The sequence below is a fragment of the Artibeus jamaicensis genome, unplaced genomic scaffold (assembly GCF_021234435.1).
Source record: "Artibeus jamaicensis isolate MK-2021 breed Jamaican fruit bat unplaced genomic scaffold, CSHL_Jam_final contig_2259, whole genome shotgun sequence".
NCBI classification, from domain to species: Eukaryota; Metazoa; Chordata; class Mammalia; order Chiroptera; family Phyllostomidae; genus Artibeus; species Artibeus jamaicensis.
Genome location: NW_026521468.1, coordinates 5,619,328 through 5,635,876, shown reverse-complemented (window position 1 = coordinate 5,635,876; position 16,549 = coordinate 5,619,328). Strand labels below are relative to the sequence as shown.

Genomic DNA, 16,549 nt, shown 5'->3' with positions numbered 1-16,549 from the left:
CTGGTGCACCTGCCACAGTTCAAGAGCTTCGGTGGGTATATTCTCATTCATCTTATTCCGCAATTCATTCAAATTTCCTTACTTTCCCCCCAATGTCCTTTTTCTCTTTCGGAAGCCCACCCAGGGATACACGTCATATTTAGTCGTCACGTTTCCTTAGTCTTGTCTTAGCTATGACAGTTTCTCAGCCTTTCCTTGTTCTCAATGACCTTGGACCTTGACCATGTCCAGGAGTACTAGTCAGGTATATTGTAGACTTTCTCCCAGTTGGGATTTGTCTGATGTTTTCATCATGATTAGAAGGGAGGCATGGGGTTTTGGGCGGGGGGAGGAAGACCACCTCCTGTCAAGGGTGCTTACTATCAACAAGACTTATCCCTATTGATACTGAACTTGACCCCCTGGTTGAGGTAGTGATTGTCAGGCTTCTCCACTGTAAAGTCACTCTTCTGCTCCCCTCGGGAGAAAGTTACTCTGCACAAGGCCCCCACTCAACGGTGTGGGAAGTGAGCTGCCTACCAAAAGTATTTGGACTTCTGACTGGGAATTCTGTCTCTTCTCCCCCAGTTACCTATGTATCCAGTCACTTATATCAGCACGACACACATGGGCCTGTATTTTATACTTTGGGTTATAAACCCAGTGTTACTTCAGTTATTTTGTTGCCATTCCATTTTTGTAAACGTAACATTATTGAAGTATAACTTACATACAATAAAATGCACCACTTTAAGTGCATAGTAAGATGAATCGTAACTAATGCCTCCGCTAGGGGCGCCCCCACCCCTAGCTCCCGGCACATCCAGGTGCCCACCGGTGTCCATGGACCGGAACTGAATTCCTCAGACAACGGCTTGGAGGATGACATCAACTTCCCATTTCAGGTTTAGAAAAGTCCAAGTTCCCCACCAGAGTATGGAGAGTCGCTAAGGGGCAAAAACGTGCGCCCATCAGCAGTTATTTTTCTCTGCACTCAGCAGCTCAGGAACTTTGCTCATGGTGCAGAGCAGGGGGCTGGAGGACGAAGGTGCCCGCGTGACACCTAGCCGGGCCTGCCCATGCCTGGGGGAGGCTTGCAGCAGTAGCGGAGGGCTGCACTCCTTCCCAGCTTCCTTCCAGGATGTTCTCCCTCGCATCCTCTGCCCTCCGCTCTCTCTCACACACACCTTGCAGCAGTGCCCGCCTCCTAGATTCGCGGGCCCAGGAAGAGCCTTCGCCTAGGAGCCCCTAAAAATCAGGCTGGGCCCAGAGGCCGCCCAGTGCGGTCAGAACAGGGGCCTGCTGTTGAGAACCAGCGGGCGGGCCTGTGGCGCTAGGGGGCGGTCCGAGCTGAGGACAGGCGGGGACCGGACCCTTGGCCTTGGTCCCAGGGGGCGGTGCCCTGGCGGGATCGGCCTGGTCCCTCCCAGGCAGGAGCAGAACAGGCGGTGCCCGGCCGGCCGCGGCGCCATGGACGGTAGCGGGCCCTTCAACTGCCCCATCTGCCTGGAGCCGCTGCGGGAACCGGTGACCCTGCCTTGCGGCCACAACTTCTGCCTCGCCTGCCTGGGCGCGCTCTGGCCGCACCGCGGCGCTGGTGGAGCCGGCGCCTCCGGAGGCGCCGCCCGCTGCCCGCTGTGCCAGGAGCCCTTCCCCGACGGCCTGCAGCTCCGCAAGAACCACACGCTGTCCGAACTGCTGCAGCTCCGCCAGGGCTCGGGCCTCGGGCCCGGGCCCGGCCCGGCCTCGGCCCAGGCTCCATCCTCCGAGCCCGCGGCACCCAGCGCGCCGCCCAGCGCCCCAGAGCCGTCAGCTCCGAGCGCGCCCGAACCGTGGCCCGCGGACGAAGAGCCAGTGCGCTGCGACGCGTGCCCCGAGGGCGCCGCGCTGCCCGCGGCGTTCTCCTGCCTCTCCTGCCTCGCCTCCTTCTGCCCTGCACACCTGGGTCCGCATGAGCGCAGCCCCGCGTTACGCGGTCACCGCCTGGTGCCGCCGCTGCGCCGGCTGGAAGAGAGCCTGTGCCCACGCCACCTGCGGCCGCTCGAACGCTACTGCCGCGCGGAGCGCGTGTGCCTGTGCGAGGCCTGCGCCGCCCAGGAGCATCGAGGCCACGAGCTTGTGACGTTGGAGCAGGAGCGCGCGCTCCAGGAGGTGGGGCGCGGGCCATGCCGGCGGGGTGCGGAGGGCGGGTGACTGGTCGTGAGAGCCGGCAGAGGGTCATGGACACCGCCCCCCGTTCCGGTGTTGGTTAACTTTATCCTGTAACTTGAGGATCCTTGCTGACCCTTCCAGCTGAGACAATGTCATCCGCTTGCTGTGAGACATTTCGTTTGAGATGGGATGGAGGGGAAAAGAGGACCCAGTGAGAACTCGAAAAGCACGCGGAGGGCAGGAGGGGGGCGGGGGGCGGTGTCCCGTAGCCCAGGTGGAGCCCATGGGGGTCTGAGGCAGGTGAAATCCGGGTTAGGCCCGCGGATCCTGGGCGGCTGACCTCCGCAGCACGACAGACAAGGCGGCGGGGCTCTCAGGCTTTGCCCAGGGCTGAGGCAGCGGGCTGGATGGGTGTGGCAGGTGACCGGAGTGCAGCGCGGCACACACACCGCTCTGTCCAGCTGTTCCGCGGTCCGCAGTGGGGGCTTGTGCGCGTAGTCGGTCCTGCTACCTCCGCCCCCAGTTTCCTTTGGCCTCCAGCCCAGTCTTGGCGCCTCAGCCTTGGGATTTTCCGTCTCTCCTGCCTGGAGTCGTGACTCATAAGACCCGAGGGATTTGCCTGGAATCCCCATCTTTCAGCCCTGGATTGGGGGTACACAGTCTTTGGGGGCAGGGATCCCCAGGATAGCTTAGTGCCCTCCTGGGCACTAAGCCACGCCCCCACCCCCATTCTCTGCCTCTTCCCCACTGAAGGAAGTTCTCAAGTGAATGTGACAGGAGGACCGTAGATGACCTTGCACTTGCTCACTGGCCAGAGAGGGGAGGCAGACAACCCACAGGCACCTCTGGCATATTGTGAGATGTCATGACCGGTCCCCCCCACCCCCACCCCAGGCACATGGCACTCCCAGGCCACCCGCCCCTCTCCTGCCCTGGGTGGGGCCTGGGATCCCAGGGCAGGGCTGAGGCCTCCGCCAGACTGTTCAAGAAGGATATCAGCCCTGGCCGGATAGTTCACTCACTGTCGTCCCAATATGCCAAGGTTGAGGGTTCGATCCCAGTCAGGACACATGGAAAGCCTGTGTCAACCAATGAATGTATAAATAGGTGAAACAACAAACCGATGTCTCTCTCCCCCCTCCTCCTCTCTGTCTCTCAACTCAATTTTTAAAATTTTGCATTAAATTGAAGAAGGCTCTCATTCACAGGCAGAGCAGCCCACAGTGCTGAGTGCTGTGGAGGACCGCATGGACGAGCTGGGCGCCAGCATCGCACAGTCCCGGCGGGCAGTGGCCCTCATCAAGGTCAGGCCCGGCCCCAAACCTTCGCCCGTGCAGCAGGCAGCGCCACCTGCTCCACTCCAAGGAAGCCTGTGCGCAGGGCAGTGCCTGGTGCCACTGAGCACGAGGGTCTTCCCTGACTGGGCACACGCTCCAGCTGGTCCCTCTGTCCCCTCAAGAGGGAAGGACGGGGCCCAAACAGGGAAGGCCTCTGCCCTCACCACAGCTCCCACTGCGGTCCTTTACAGAGTGCAGCCCAGGCAGAGCGGGAGAGGGCGAACCGGCTGTTTGCGGAGGCTGCAGCCACCCTGCAGGGCTTCCAGACCCAGGTGCTGGGCTTCATCGAGGAGGGGGAGGCCACCATGCTGGGCCGCTCCCAGGGCGACCTGCGGCGGCAGGAGGAACAGCGCAGCAGGCTCAGCCAGGCCCGACACAACCTCGGTCAGGTCCACGAGGCGGACTCTGTTAGCTTCCTGCAGGTGCGGCAGGGGTGTGGGGGCGCAGGCAGCGGGGACCTCCCCTCAGGGCTGCACCAGCTCCGGGGGGCAGGCAGAGCTGTCTCGCCCCAGCCGGAAGCCTGCAGGGCCTTCATGGGCATTTGTCCGGCACAGGAGCTCCTGGCACTGAGGCTGGCCCTGGAGGAGGGTTGCGGCCCCGAGCCGGGTCCCCCAATGGAGCTCAGCTTCACGAAGTCATCCCAAGCTGTGAAGGCGGTGAGAGACATGCTGACGGCGGCCTGCACTGGCCAGTGGGAGGTGCTGCGGGGGCTGAGACGGGATGAGGACGGGCTGCAGAAGCTCAGCGAGGAAGGTGGGTGCCCACTCCAAGTGACTCATCCTTCCCCCGGGCCTGGCACCCACTCAGGAGTAGAGGATGGAAACTGTGTCTGTTACAGGGTGGGACCCAAACCCACCAGCAGCCAGAACCACCACTGCGTAATGACCAGTCAGCGCCCTGGCCACAGCCTCCAGGGCAGAGGGGGCTTCCTTCAGGCCACCTAGACCACCCTTTAGCTTCAGAGGGGCAGGACAGGGGGCAGGTGAAGCAGGGGACAGACCCTGAGGACCAGGTGTGAATGCGAACCCAGGGTGCCCTGTTGGGGCAGTGTGCCTGCCCCTGAGGCTTGGGATGCTGGGGGGAATTTGGGGTGAAGAGGGAATTGAGGTCACAGCTTTGGGAGGGGGCATAGCAGCCCAGTCCTGGATTGCTGGGGAGACCCCCTCCCCACTCTCTTCTCTCTGCAGCTGATGCCGAGTCCCAGGACCCAGACAGCACAGGGGCCCTGGAGAGCGAGGCACCCAGGGATTACTTCCTCAAGTGTGAGTAGACCCTGGGCTCTGCCCTCTGTTCCCTCTGGGCCCTTCCATGGCTGCGGGGCTGGGCCCTGGCTCGCAAGCCCTGGGGTCCCCTTCCTCGTTCATGGGGTGAGCTAGGTGTGCTCATGGGGTGCTCCCCAGCAGGGCCGAGTAGTGCTGGGTTTAGGGAGGTAGGCACCCAGGGGAGGGCACATGCACCTGAACCTGGCCCTGAGCCCTGCGCCTCTCTCCCGCCCGTGGGCGCAGTTGCCTACATCGTGGACCTGGACAGCGACACGGCAGACAGGTTCCTGCAGCTGTTTGGAACCAAAGGTGTGAAGAGGGTGCTGTGTCCCATCAACTACCCCGTGTCACCCACCCGCTTCACTCATTGTGAGCAGGTGCTGGGCGAGGGCGCCCTGGACCGGGGCACCTACTACTGGGAGGTGGAGATCATCGAGGGCTGGGTCAGCGTGGGGGTCATGGCTGAAGATTTCTCCCCACAAGAGCCCTACGACCGGGGCCGCCTTGGCCGCAATGCCCACTCCTGCTGCCTGCAGTGGAACGGACGCAGCTTCTCCGTCTGGTTCAGCGGGCTGGAGGCGCCCCTGCCTCACCCCTTCTCGCCCACGGTTGGCATCTGCCTGGAATACGCCAACCGGGCGCTGGCCTTCTACGCCGTGCGGGACGGCAAGGTGAGCCTTCTGCGGAGGCTGAAGGCCAGCCGGAGTGGCTCCCCCGCCTCCCCCATCGACCCCTTCCAGAGCCACGTGGACAGCTACTTTGCAGGGCTCTTCAGGACCAGGCTGAAGCCCGCCTTCTTCCTGGAGAGTGTGGATGCCCACCTGCAGATCGGGCCCCTCAAGAAGTCCTGCATCTCTGTGCTGAAGAGGAGGTGATGCAGGGGCCCCGGGCCGCCCTCAGCTGTCCCAGCTCCTGGCAAGCCCGCGTCCCCATGTCCCCAGCTTGCCCCACGAAAGGCACCAGTCTTGGAGTCCCACACATCCCCAGCAGCCCCACTTCTAGAGGCCTCCACCTTCCACACACTTGGCCTTCCACCTCTCAGGGAAGAGGCTGCCCAGACCCTTTCAAGGGCCTTTCGGGCCCTTCTCCCCTGCAGGCCTTGTTTCTGAGAGAGAGACAGCCACAGCTGGGACGGACGCAGGCTGCCCCAACCCTTCCTTTTCCAGGTTCCTAGGACAGTGCCTAGCACATAGTACATGCTCAATAAACATTTGTTGAATGAATAACTGCCTTCTCTATCCTTCTCTCCACCCACCAAGAATTCCCGGTGTTTCTCATCTTTCAAGAGCTGGTCTTGGAAGGCAAGAGAAGGGAACAGAGCCGCTGGTTCCAGGGGTCCCGTCGGAAGGGAGAGCCCTGGCCCAGGAAGAGGCGGCTGAAACGGGGTGCCTGCCCTTCGAGGCAGCTGACTCTTCGGTTCTAGACTGGGGCAGTGGGGGTCCAGCTGCCCCAGTGTTTGCTTTGGGTTGCCTGGTTCCCATGGGCTATTTCCATCCTTAAGGGCACAGCCGGTCCTGGACCCGACTCATGGTGTTTGTGCCCAGGATTAAAGGTGGGCATCACCCTCCACCCCAGGAGCAGGGCACAACTCCTGCGTGTGGGAAGAAAAGTCTGAGACCCACGGTTTCTTTCACACACACACTTTCTTGGCCCATGAAGGATGTAACAGCTGACCCGGTGTGGCTGGAACCCAGAACGTCTGCAGTAAAGGGACCTGTGTCCTCCCCTGGGATCTGCCTCACCTCCCTGCGCTCAGCTGTGCAGCTGGACACTTGCTTGGTCTCCAGGCTGGGGGACCTGCGCCTGGCACCCCAGCAGAGCCTCTGCTTCTCTCCCAGGAAGGCCCAGTGCCCCCTGCTGCCCCAAACCCCCATCGTGGCCTGGGATACCCCAATTCCGCTTTGGGGGGGGCCTGCTCCCTGAGGCTGCAGGTTGAGTGCGTTTCCAGGCCAGCTCCATCCTCCTTTGGTTCTTCATGGCCCAGGGGCACCCCAGAGGAAGCCCCAGCGGTGGGTACCCAGGCAGACAGAGGCCTTTCAGTGCCCAGCTAAGGTCAGGGGGGACAATGGGTGAGTTATGCAGTCAGACGGGCAAGGCCGCACAAGTCCTGCCCCGGCTGGCTTGGCTGCTAAAAATAGCACTTCTTACAGAGCCCTGCTTCAGCCCCTGCAGCCAGGATGTTGTTTTTCCAGGAGGGGCCTCCTTGCTCCTGGTGTTTTTTGTGTTCAAAGTTTGGTTGCCCTGGCAGCAGAGGGCCCCCAGCTCACCGAGCTGGAGCCCTTGGGGGAGGCTGTTCTCTGGCTGTCAAAACGCGCGGGGGCTTCCTAGAGTCCCCTCACCTGCTGTGAGCCTGCCACCTTTCACAGATCCCCCACCCTACTGTGTCCCATTTCCTCCTCTCCCCCACCTCCCACCCCACTTAGCACTACCCCCCCACTACTTCCCTTTCAGAGACCCCCCGGGCTGCTGACCCTGCAGGGCCCTGGTGCTCCACAGAATGGGCGCTGGATGGGCCAGGACTGGTGCCTCCTGGGCAGAACTCAAGTTGGACTCCCCAAGTCTCCCGCCACAGCATCCCTGCCACTCACAGAGTGACTTCCAGTGCCCAGCACCCATGGAGCCTCTGAGTCTCTGTCCCAAATCCCAGCACTGCAGCCTCACAGCTCCGGACAGTGCTGGCACCCCAGGGGCTGCACAGCTGCAAGGGACAGGCTGGGTGGCGGGCCCCGGGGGTCGGCGTCCTCAGCAGCCTGGAGGGAGTGTCATCCGCACCCCTGCCCCTCCTCCGTGACTGACTCTAGGACAATGCTAGAGCCGGGGGGGGGGGGGTAGGTGTGTGTGCTCTGTGTCTGTGCACACGTGTGCATACATCTGCACGTGTGTGTATGAATCCAGCCCGGTGCCCTGAGAAGACCTGTCATTCTAAGGCAGCACCGCGGCAGGGCAGCCTGGCCGGGTGGGAGGGGCGGCAGGGGCAGCAGCTGGCAGCTCACCACGCTGCAGACACTTTAGTCAGGGCGACACTTTAGTTAGGGCCGGTGTTACTCAATTGCTTGGAAAAATGAGAAACTGCTACAAAAAAAATACATTAGAAACCCCTATCTAGTCCAAACCTACCACTGCCATTTCCAGAGGAAGAAACGGTGGCACAGAGGTGGCAGGAGCTGCCCGGGCCTACCCAGGCCAGGGCACTTGCTCCTGCTTAGGTGTGTTCTGTGCTTAGAAACGTCTAAATACACACAACACGTACACACGCCCACGCACGCCCCCAGCCCAACACAGCCATCGCCTGTGTAAGAACTGCCCTCAGCCTGGCCCGGTTTCCACTGCCACCAGGGCCCTTGGCGGAGCTGCCCCGGGGTCTGCGTCCCCAAAGCCATCAGCAGCGCCTGCCAGTCACAGACAATGGTGGAGAGTGTGAAGGGTCTTCTGAGGCTTAGTCGCTATTAGCTGAATCTGGCTCCGGGAGCCAGGCAGGACGCCAGCCTCCACTTGAGCTTTGTTTCTGTGGGAAAATGAGCTCCGGAATTCCAAACAACAGACCCAGCAATGGACTTGAGCGTCCCTCCCTTGGACTGAGGGGTCCTGCCCCCCTCACTGTTCCCAGCCCCTTCCCACACTCCAGGAGGACACAGGCAGAGGCCCTCCCCCCCCCCGCCCCCCCCCCCCGCTTCTCCTCCCCTCCCCCCACCTCTTCCCAAGCAACACTCACAGAAGTGCCTCCCTTCACCTCCCCTCCTCCCGGGCACAGGGCGAGGCTGGACCCAGACTGTGGCCAAGCAGGAGGGCAGGCCAGGGAGACAGGGCTGGCTGGGAGGGGCTGAGGTCTGCAGAGGCTCCGCTGGGCTCGGCTGGCTCGGCTGGGTTTTTCCCGAGGGAGGGAAATAGCCCATTTAGCTGCAGGGTGTATGTCACGTTGAGCTCCACACCCAACACACATACTCTCCTTTGATGCCAACACTCACAGTCTGGAATGAGGGCATTCCCTTTCTGCTCAGTCACATCTTCTGGAAGATACATGAGAATGGCCAGAGGCCCTGGGGGGTCCCGGTTGGCTTCTCACAGCCTGGAAGCCTCAGCCTGTTTCCGCAGAGCCCTCAGACTCGGGGACAGACGGAGCTCACGCCAGGCTCAGAGGCGTGTGAAACGGAGCACAGGGGAGGCAGAAAACATGCTGCCCCCTGTACTTTTGTTATAGGAAAATGAAGCAACCAGACACCGAGGGATTCTTGAGTACGAGGTTTATTAACGTGCACGGGCCCAGAGGAGTCAGTTTCCAAATTCTGAGCCCTGAACAAAGGATTCTTGGGGTTTATATAGCCTATGGGGTCTTCCTGTCTATGTAGCAAAGCGGGATACAGACCGGAATGAGGTAATTAATTCTATCCACGGGGCAGAAGCAGAGGACAAAGGCTAAATGTGAAAATTAGTTCTATCAGTGGGGGTGCTAGCCCCAGTCCTTGTGACTATCCTGCTGTTTGCTTTTCCCAGACAGCCTTATCGCTCTCCCAGGGGGCCTGGGATTTTGGGTGAGCAAAGGTTTTCCAAAGCTTCCCACATCACTTTCTCTTCAGATGACATTCAAATTCTGACCCTTGCTCCGTAACATCTCCGATTTTGCTTTAATATAAAAAACCGCAGCAACAATGCTTTCCTGCCCCAGAATTGAAGAATGGTTTTGTGTGTGAGCTCTGGAATCAAAACCTGTTGCCTAAATATTCCACTTCCACCAGTTCCTGGCTGTGCACCTTTGGAAGATACTTAGCCTCAGTCTGCCCACTTGGGAGATCGGGATGAGTAGAACCACACTGCGTTATTCTGATAATTAAATGAGATAATGAAAGCCAAGTGTTTGACTTGGGTCCTGGCACCAAGTAAGGTCTCGGTAAGTGTTACTGCTGTTATTATTCCTCTGAATTACTGAGCAAGTCTCTTGGAAGACTTGCCGGTCCTCAGGGTGGGGTAGGGACGCCCGGATCTGTTCTTCAAGGGCTCAGAGGAGCCCAGCTGCGGTCCAGGCTGCCTGCTAAGGCTGGGAACTTTGACCCGGGCACTGAGCAGCATTTATCCAGCGCGGGACACGCGCCCAGGGAGCCTGGGTTGTGGGGTCGTTGTAGCTGTAGCAAGAGTTATAAAAGCCGAGGGCAGCCGCTCCACCCCTGGGGACACACCCCAAGGAAGCAGGGACTCGAAGAGACACGTGCATGCTCATGTTTTCAGCAGCTTGATTCACAGTCACCAAAGCAGGGAAACAGTCCAGTGTCCACTGAATGAAAGACGAATGGACAAATAAATGTGGCCTGTCCGTACGATGAAATGTGACTCAGCTTTAAAAAGGAATGGAGTTCTGAGACGTGCAACCTCACGAATGATCCTTGAAGGCGTTATGCTCTGTGAAATAAGCCAGGCGCTAAAGGACAAGTCTTGTTCAATTCCTCTGACATGAGGGTCTTAGAACAGGCAAACCGAGAGAAACAGAAAGCAGAAGGAAGGTCGCCAGGGGCTGGGGGAGGGGAACTGAGTGTTTCAACAGGACAGAGTTTCAGTCTGGGAAAATAAAGTTCTGGAGATGGCGATGGTGGTGGTCGCACAAGGGTGTGAATGTGTGTGCCCGATGCCTCCCAAACCGTGCCCCCCCCCAAAAAAATACCCAGTTTGGTATAGCGACTGCTTTGTGCTAAAGAGACTTGATCAGCCCCTTCACATATTTTAGTTTCTTTACCACAATTAGTACTCTTTATTCCACCTAATATGTAAGCACTGAGGCCAAACTGCTTTTGGGGTCTTTATTTTCCTGCGAAGGCTCCCATGTACCTGGAAAATAGAATAAAATTTGTGCTTTTCTCCTGTTGATCTGTTTTATGTCAACTTAATTCTCAGTTCCAGCTGGAGAGACTGAAAAAATAGAGGAGAAGTTCTGCCTTCTCGACACTACAAAATGAAACACAAATTCCCGGATGCCAGAGGAAGAGAGAAAGACAATGGCCCTGAGAAGGGGCCCTGAGAGGACTGGGGGAGGGGCACTTCCAGGAAAGCCCTCCCTGAAGGGACGGCTGAGGTCTGGAGGCCAAGGAGCTAGCAAGACAAAAAGGGTGGGCTTGGGCTGGAACTGGGCCTGAGCACTCCGGGGGGCCAGCCTGTAGGAGGAAGAACTGGAGGCATGAGGCGGACAGGCCGGTTCTGGAGGGACAGAGCTCGGTCAGGATTCTAGAGGAGCAACGGGAAGCCAAGGCAAGCCAAGCCACCGCAGGGTTTCACACCGGGAAACAATACAGTCAGACTTGAAAGTGTTAAATCAGTCTGTAATTCAGGTGAGCAGTGGGCTTAAGGAGACAAAAAAGAGGATGAGAGGCACCGAGGCTGCCCCACCTGGCATCTTTCCAGGGAGATGGGCACCCTCAACTCTGGGAAGGAGGACTCTGAAATAGAGGAGAGGGGCCCAGGCCCCCAGGAGCCTCTCCTGGCTCCCCCTTCCCTGAGCTCCGTCCAGGCGAGGCTCCTCAGGGCTGGACACCCCCAGGGCGAGGCCTGCCTGTCTCAGGCTTTTTGGGGTTTGGGAAGCACAGCAGTGGAGATGGACAGCTGGTTCCTGTAAACACTCCCGCAGCAGGAAACGCTCAGAGCAGGCCTTGCAGCTACACACCGGACTGGACAGAGCAGGGAGGTCTAGACCGAGAACCTGGGGGTGGGGCTCATCTCCATAGCAACCATAAACAGCCCCAGACAGGCCCTGGCTCTGCCTCCTGATGGAGAAGCAAGGAACTCATCTTACTGAAATACCCATGGCCAAGACCACCCGCTGCCTCAGTGACAGCTGCCACTCTGTTCTCACAGCTGCCACTCTGTTCTCAGCCAACAGCAGATGAATGGCAAGAAAGTCAGGAGTTACCAAGAGTTTTCTGTCTCATTGGCTTATCTGAAAGATGACCGCTGGCTGAGTGAAAAAAAAAAAAAAAGTGGTATGGCAAGGCATGAATTTGTTCCATAACCCTCAGGCATAAGAGATGTTTGTTTTGGTCTTTTGCCTAAATCAAAATTTATTATGAGTTACCCTTTGCCAAGAGGGTAAGAAATTCAACCTCAGGCACCTTTGCCGGTGGCGGCGGCGGGGTCTTTCCCCTCCATAGAGTGATAATCTTGGGTTTGCGTGGCTCCGTGAGACAGGAGAGCTTCTCCACGGGACGGAACTGTCCTGTCCACTGGGGCAGCTGCTGAGACTCCCGTTGTCCAAGCCCGGCTGGTCCTTGTTGCCGAGCCTCGTACTCCCCCGAGCCCAGCAAGGCTTTGGGGCTGCACCAGACGTGTCCTTCTGCTCCAAACCCGCTCTTGTAGCCGGCTAGGGCTGCCGTAACGAAGCACGACAAACTAGGCTGCCTAACGACAGATATTTACTGTCTGAGTCTGGAGGCCAGAAGTCCGAGATTAAGGTATTGGCGGGACTGGCTCTCCCCGCGGCTAGGAGGAAGTGTCTGTTCCGGGGCTTGCTGGCAATATCTGGCGATCCTGGCTGGTAGATCCCTGCTTTCATCTTTACATGGCATTCTTCCTGTGCAGCTCAGTCCAAATTTTCCTTTTTTGTATGGACACCAGTCCAATTGGATTAGGGCCTGCTCTGATGACTTCATCTTATCAGGTGAGTAACAGCCCGACTTCCATATAAGGCCGCATTTGGAGGTACTAGGGGTTAGGATAACAACATGCGAATCTGGGGAGGGGGACACAAGTCAACCCCTAACACCCACCCTCTAAATACAGCTTCCCAATGCGGGGGCTGGGACCCTCCCTGCCTGCAATTTTTCTCAATTGCCAGAGGCTCCCTGCCAGGCTCTGCGGACAGGGGGCGCCAGAGGGCGGCTGGGCTGCAGGAGACCGCGCTGCCCGCCTCTGGCTCAGGGTGGTTCCACCATCACCGCAGAAAGGCTTCTGCTTCCTCAGCCACAGTTCCTTAGTTGCAGCCAAAAGCAGTTTGTAATTTTAGCAGCCTTTGCACAACCAGCCGCCTGGAGCCCCTTCAGAAACACCAACACCAGAGGGCATAGGCCCCTCCTCCGAGGTCTGGGTTGTAGTTCCCAAGGGCTCTTCCTTAAAGCTTCTGTGTTTCAATACTTGCAACTTTGCCCTTCGGTTCCCCCAGCCCTAGGGCTGGTGGCTGCTGTGTACACCTCTGGACACCTTAGAATTTATTGTTTCACTTTGTCATTTACCTATCCATCTAACTTTAAAGTAACTTGCGCTGCTTTATACCTGTGTTAATTCTTTAGAGTAAATTACCTGGGGGGTGGGTAATTTCTGCCTCCTGAATGGACCCTTTCACACAGTCCAACACCACGGTTCTTGGTGTTCAGGCTTCAGTGCCGACACCCCACCTCCTGGGATTGCAAGTGGCGGGCAGGGAGTGCGGGGTGCTAGCACTGGAGAACCCTCCAAACTCTGCTCCTGGACAGCGCCCCTTCCCTCTCTAGGTCCAGCCACTTTGCCCCTCAACCCCCACCTGCTCCCCACCCGCCTTGGTCTCCCACAGCCCTAGCTATGCTCAATAGGCCTTGCCCCCAAACAACAGCCTGGGCTTTTGTATCTTCAAAGCATCTGGAAAGTGCTATGTTCCGCCAGCACTGAGAACAACTGTTAGAGAAGCCACAAGCCCTCCACGAGACAAGAAGTCTTGCCACCCCTCTTGATCGAGGTGGGAAACCGCCTCCAGTCCTTTGAGTCTCCTACCAGGGGAAGAGTAAAGCAGAGGTCCTGCCTCCCCGAGAGGCTGAGAATGACCTAAATCACAGACACACCCTTTAGCACACTGCTCTGGGCACCGTAAACGTGGCGCACCTCAGCTCCAGGAGCTGGGTGGGTGCAGGCCCCAGCCCAACGGGGAGCTGTTCTCCTCCTCCCCTTCTCCCTGCCCATCCCAGCCCATGGCCTTTGTTCTGGAGTGGGAAGTGGGGGCTTTCAAACTGAGGGCTGCAAAATCAGTTCCGTGCATAACAATTGTCAATTTTTAAAGTAACACGATATAGAATTGAGATTGTTAGAGCACAATATGGAATAAAACTTGTCCCAAACTTGGTCTGGGCAGGTCATTTTTTTTAATCTGATGTAATTCAGTCTCCTTCTGGGAAAAAAACAAAACAAAACAGAAAGCATTCATGATTAAATGCTTCGGCAATTTTTAGATAAAATTATCTAAGTTTAAATTTTAGATAATCTTATTTAAATTTAGATAAACTTTACTGGCGTGGAAAGTTATTCTGGGAAACGAGTCACCTGCCCAACAACCCACCCAGTTGCCTTCAGTGGGAGCCAGTCACCTCTGGGTGAAGAGAGCCTCTCTGGGAGTTTTTTCCTGTCAAACGGCCCTTCTAAGGGGAACCGCTGAGCTGGCCCACCAGGGGTTTTTTCCTGTGCATGCAAGATTGCAGCAACTTTTCCGTGAACTCATGCCTAATGAGACAGTGACGCGTCCTTCTGCAGCAAACGGAGAGAGTGGGTGTGTTTCAGGAGTGTTGTTTAGTAAAGCCTCATCGGCCGTCGGCAGGTGCAGCCTCCAGGGTTATCACAGGTGCTGCACCAGGGGGAGGAGGGAAGCAGTTCCCGTCAGGCTTGGGTTCTGCAGGATTCTGAGGATGGTCTTCGGAAAGCAAGGGCCTTTGGAAAGTTGGTTCTGGAGAGGCTGCTGTCTCTGAGCAGGGATTACAGGCCGCTGGAATTAACTAGGGATTGGGTGCTGTCGGGAGGCCAGGGGTTCAGCACTGGGCATGGGACTGATAGTTCAGAGTTGCAAAGCCTGTCTGGGCGTATGTCTGGTAAGAAGGCAGCAGTTGCCGAGAGGGGGGTTGTCATAACCCGTGACAGCTGCTGCATGACCTTGGGAGAAAGCGGGTCCCCGTAGCTCTGCTGTGGGCTTCACCTGCATCTCGCCTCCTAGCCTTATTGACTGCAGGCAGTCTTCATGTTTCAGTCCAAGGTGATTTTTAAAAAATTGTTATTTATTTATTGATTGATTGATCTGAGAGAGAGATTTGTTGTTCTTCTTCTTACCGATGCATTCATAGGTTGGTTCTTGTATGTGCCCTGAACTGGCATTGAACCCACCACCTTAGTGTATTGGCATGGTGCTCTAACCAACTGAGCTACCTGGCCAGGGCCTCGGCCTAAGCTTACTTTTACTGTTCAGTCCCAAACAGGTTTTTACTCTTTCAGTTGCACTTATATATACATTCATGTGTATTTGGATTTCCCAGTCACGGCACATGCCTGGGTTGTGGGTCAGGTCCTCAGTCGGGGGCGTGTGAGAGGCAACCGCACATTGATGTCTCTCTCCCTCTTTCTTTCTCCCTTCCCCTCTCAGAAGAAGAAGAAGGAGGAGGAAGAGGAGGAGGAGGAGAAGAAAATGATTATTTGTTCAGCACAAATTATATTTGTTCTACTCACTGGAGGAAATAGATGAAGCTTCTTGGGGGTCAAGAGGGCCCAGGGCCCTCTCACCTCGGATACTACCTGGCTGTCCCGGGGTGAGGGGAGCAGTGTATCTCCAGCATGGCCACACCCGTACTTAGCGCACTGCTCAGGATGCTTGGTCAGGAAGGAGAAAGGGACCATTTCTGGAAGCAGACAGAGCCTGGAAGGCAGGAGAGGACTGAGTTCTGAGCCTGAGCCCAGACAGGGACTTTAGCCACAGACTTGGTTCAGCCACCAACTGCCCTTGAGCCATTAAGTGTGGGTACTGGGAACAGCCCTAACCATGTTTTTACGAAATTTGCAAAAGTTGGCCATTTGAGCCATAATCAGTGTGCCTGCTATCTCTCTCCTCTCTGACTTCCTCTTTATCACATTTCTCTTCCTGTCAGGAGACCTCAGTGTGGCCACAGCACTGTGTATTCCTGATTGTGTGTTTTAGTTTGTGGACCCGAAGAAAGAAGATACCTACTAAAAAGGGCTCCTGGTGGCTGAGATTAAATTAAAAAACAAACAAAAAACAGAACCTAGCAGACATTTCTATACACAGGGGACCTCTGTGCAAACTGTGCTTCAGGAGGAAGCCTGCATTGTGTTTCTGCCATCTGAGTGAATGTGTCTGTGACCCTTATGAACGAGGTTATGGAATTCTTTTCCAACCAATAGGACTGAGGCTTTCTCCACCCAATTGGAACTGGCACAGCTCTATCCCTATCAGAGCAGCTCCATTCTGACCAATCAGGACAGTGCCTTATGGACCAATCAAACTGTGAGAATTTGGAGTCCTCATTTGCATGAGATGGGCCAATTAGGGAGCAGGGGCAAGGACTTTGCCTTCATAAGTCAGGTCCCCGGCTGAAACTGAAACACTAAATGTCTGTGGGGGTTGACCAGTGTAGCTGAAAGCAGATCTATGCAGAGCTGTCTGCCATCTGGCTGAAGAGGGGTTTGGCCCCAGGGTCACCTCACAGCCATTTGGTTTTCACAGCCATGCTGTTCACTATTGAGCTGTTTTGCACCGAATAACATTTTCTTCCCCAAATTGGGGGTTCCTGTTTGTGCCACCAACCAATGGTTCACAAGTTCTTCAGCAGAGCCTCCAAAATTGTAAAAGCTTCAGGGTCCACAAAGTCCGCTTTTATCCCCGCCACCAACCAAGTTCAGCAAAGGGATTGGTGGGACTGGAGTGTTGTCCCACCCTTCTTTCTTCCTGAAATTATTAAATTTAAAATGTGCGCAGTAGAGCATTTGAGATCTTGCTGCCCAGCATGTTGTCAATTTGGCTTAAATTCTTATAGAAATTCAAAAAAATGTGCACAATAAACAGTATACAAGAGTATATACAATTCACACCAAGTCACAGCCAAC

At 56.7% G+C, this 16,549-nt stretch overlaps 1 protein-coding gene across 1 annotated transcript; it reads left to right on the top strand.

Moving 5' to 3' along the window:
• Nucleotides 1–1,401: 1,401 nt before the first annotated feature.
• TRIM47 (tripartite motif containing 47) lies at nt 1,402–5,946 on the top strand. The gene is made up of 6 exons (XM_037158042.2): nt 1,402–2,130; nt 3,339–3,434; nt 3,659–3,889; nt 4,022–4,220; nt 4,655–4,729; nt 4,973–5,946. Exons 1-6 carry the CDS (start codon nt 1,450–1,452, stop codon nt 5,602–5,604), a joined length of 1,914 nt encoding a protein of 637 aa, XP_037013937.2. The 5' UTR covers nt 1,402–1,449; the 3' UTR covers nt 5,605–5,946.
• Nucleotides 5,947–16,549: the final 10,603 nt, after the last annotated feature.

Bases quoted from the DNA above. Each gene is read 5' to 3' on its own strand.
- TRIM47 (XM_037158042.2), top strand. From the start codon at position 1,450: ATGGACGGTAGCGGGCCCTTCAACTGCCCCATCTGCCTGGAGCCGCTG. The intron at 3,435-3,658 runs GTCAGGCCCGGC...GGTCCTTTACAG, and splicing joins GGGCAGTGGCCCTCATCAAG to AGTGCAGCCCAGGCAGAGCG. The intron at 4,730-4,972 runs GTGAGTAGACCC...CCGTGGGCGCAG, and splicing joins CAGGGATTACTTCCTCAAGT to TTGCCTACATCGTGGACCTG.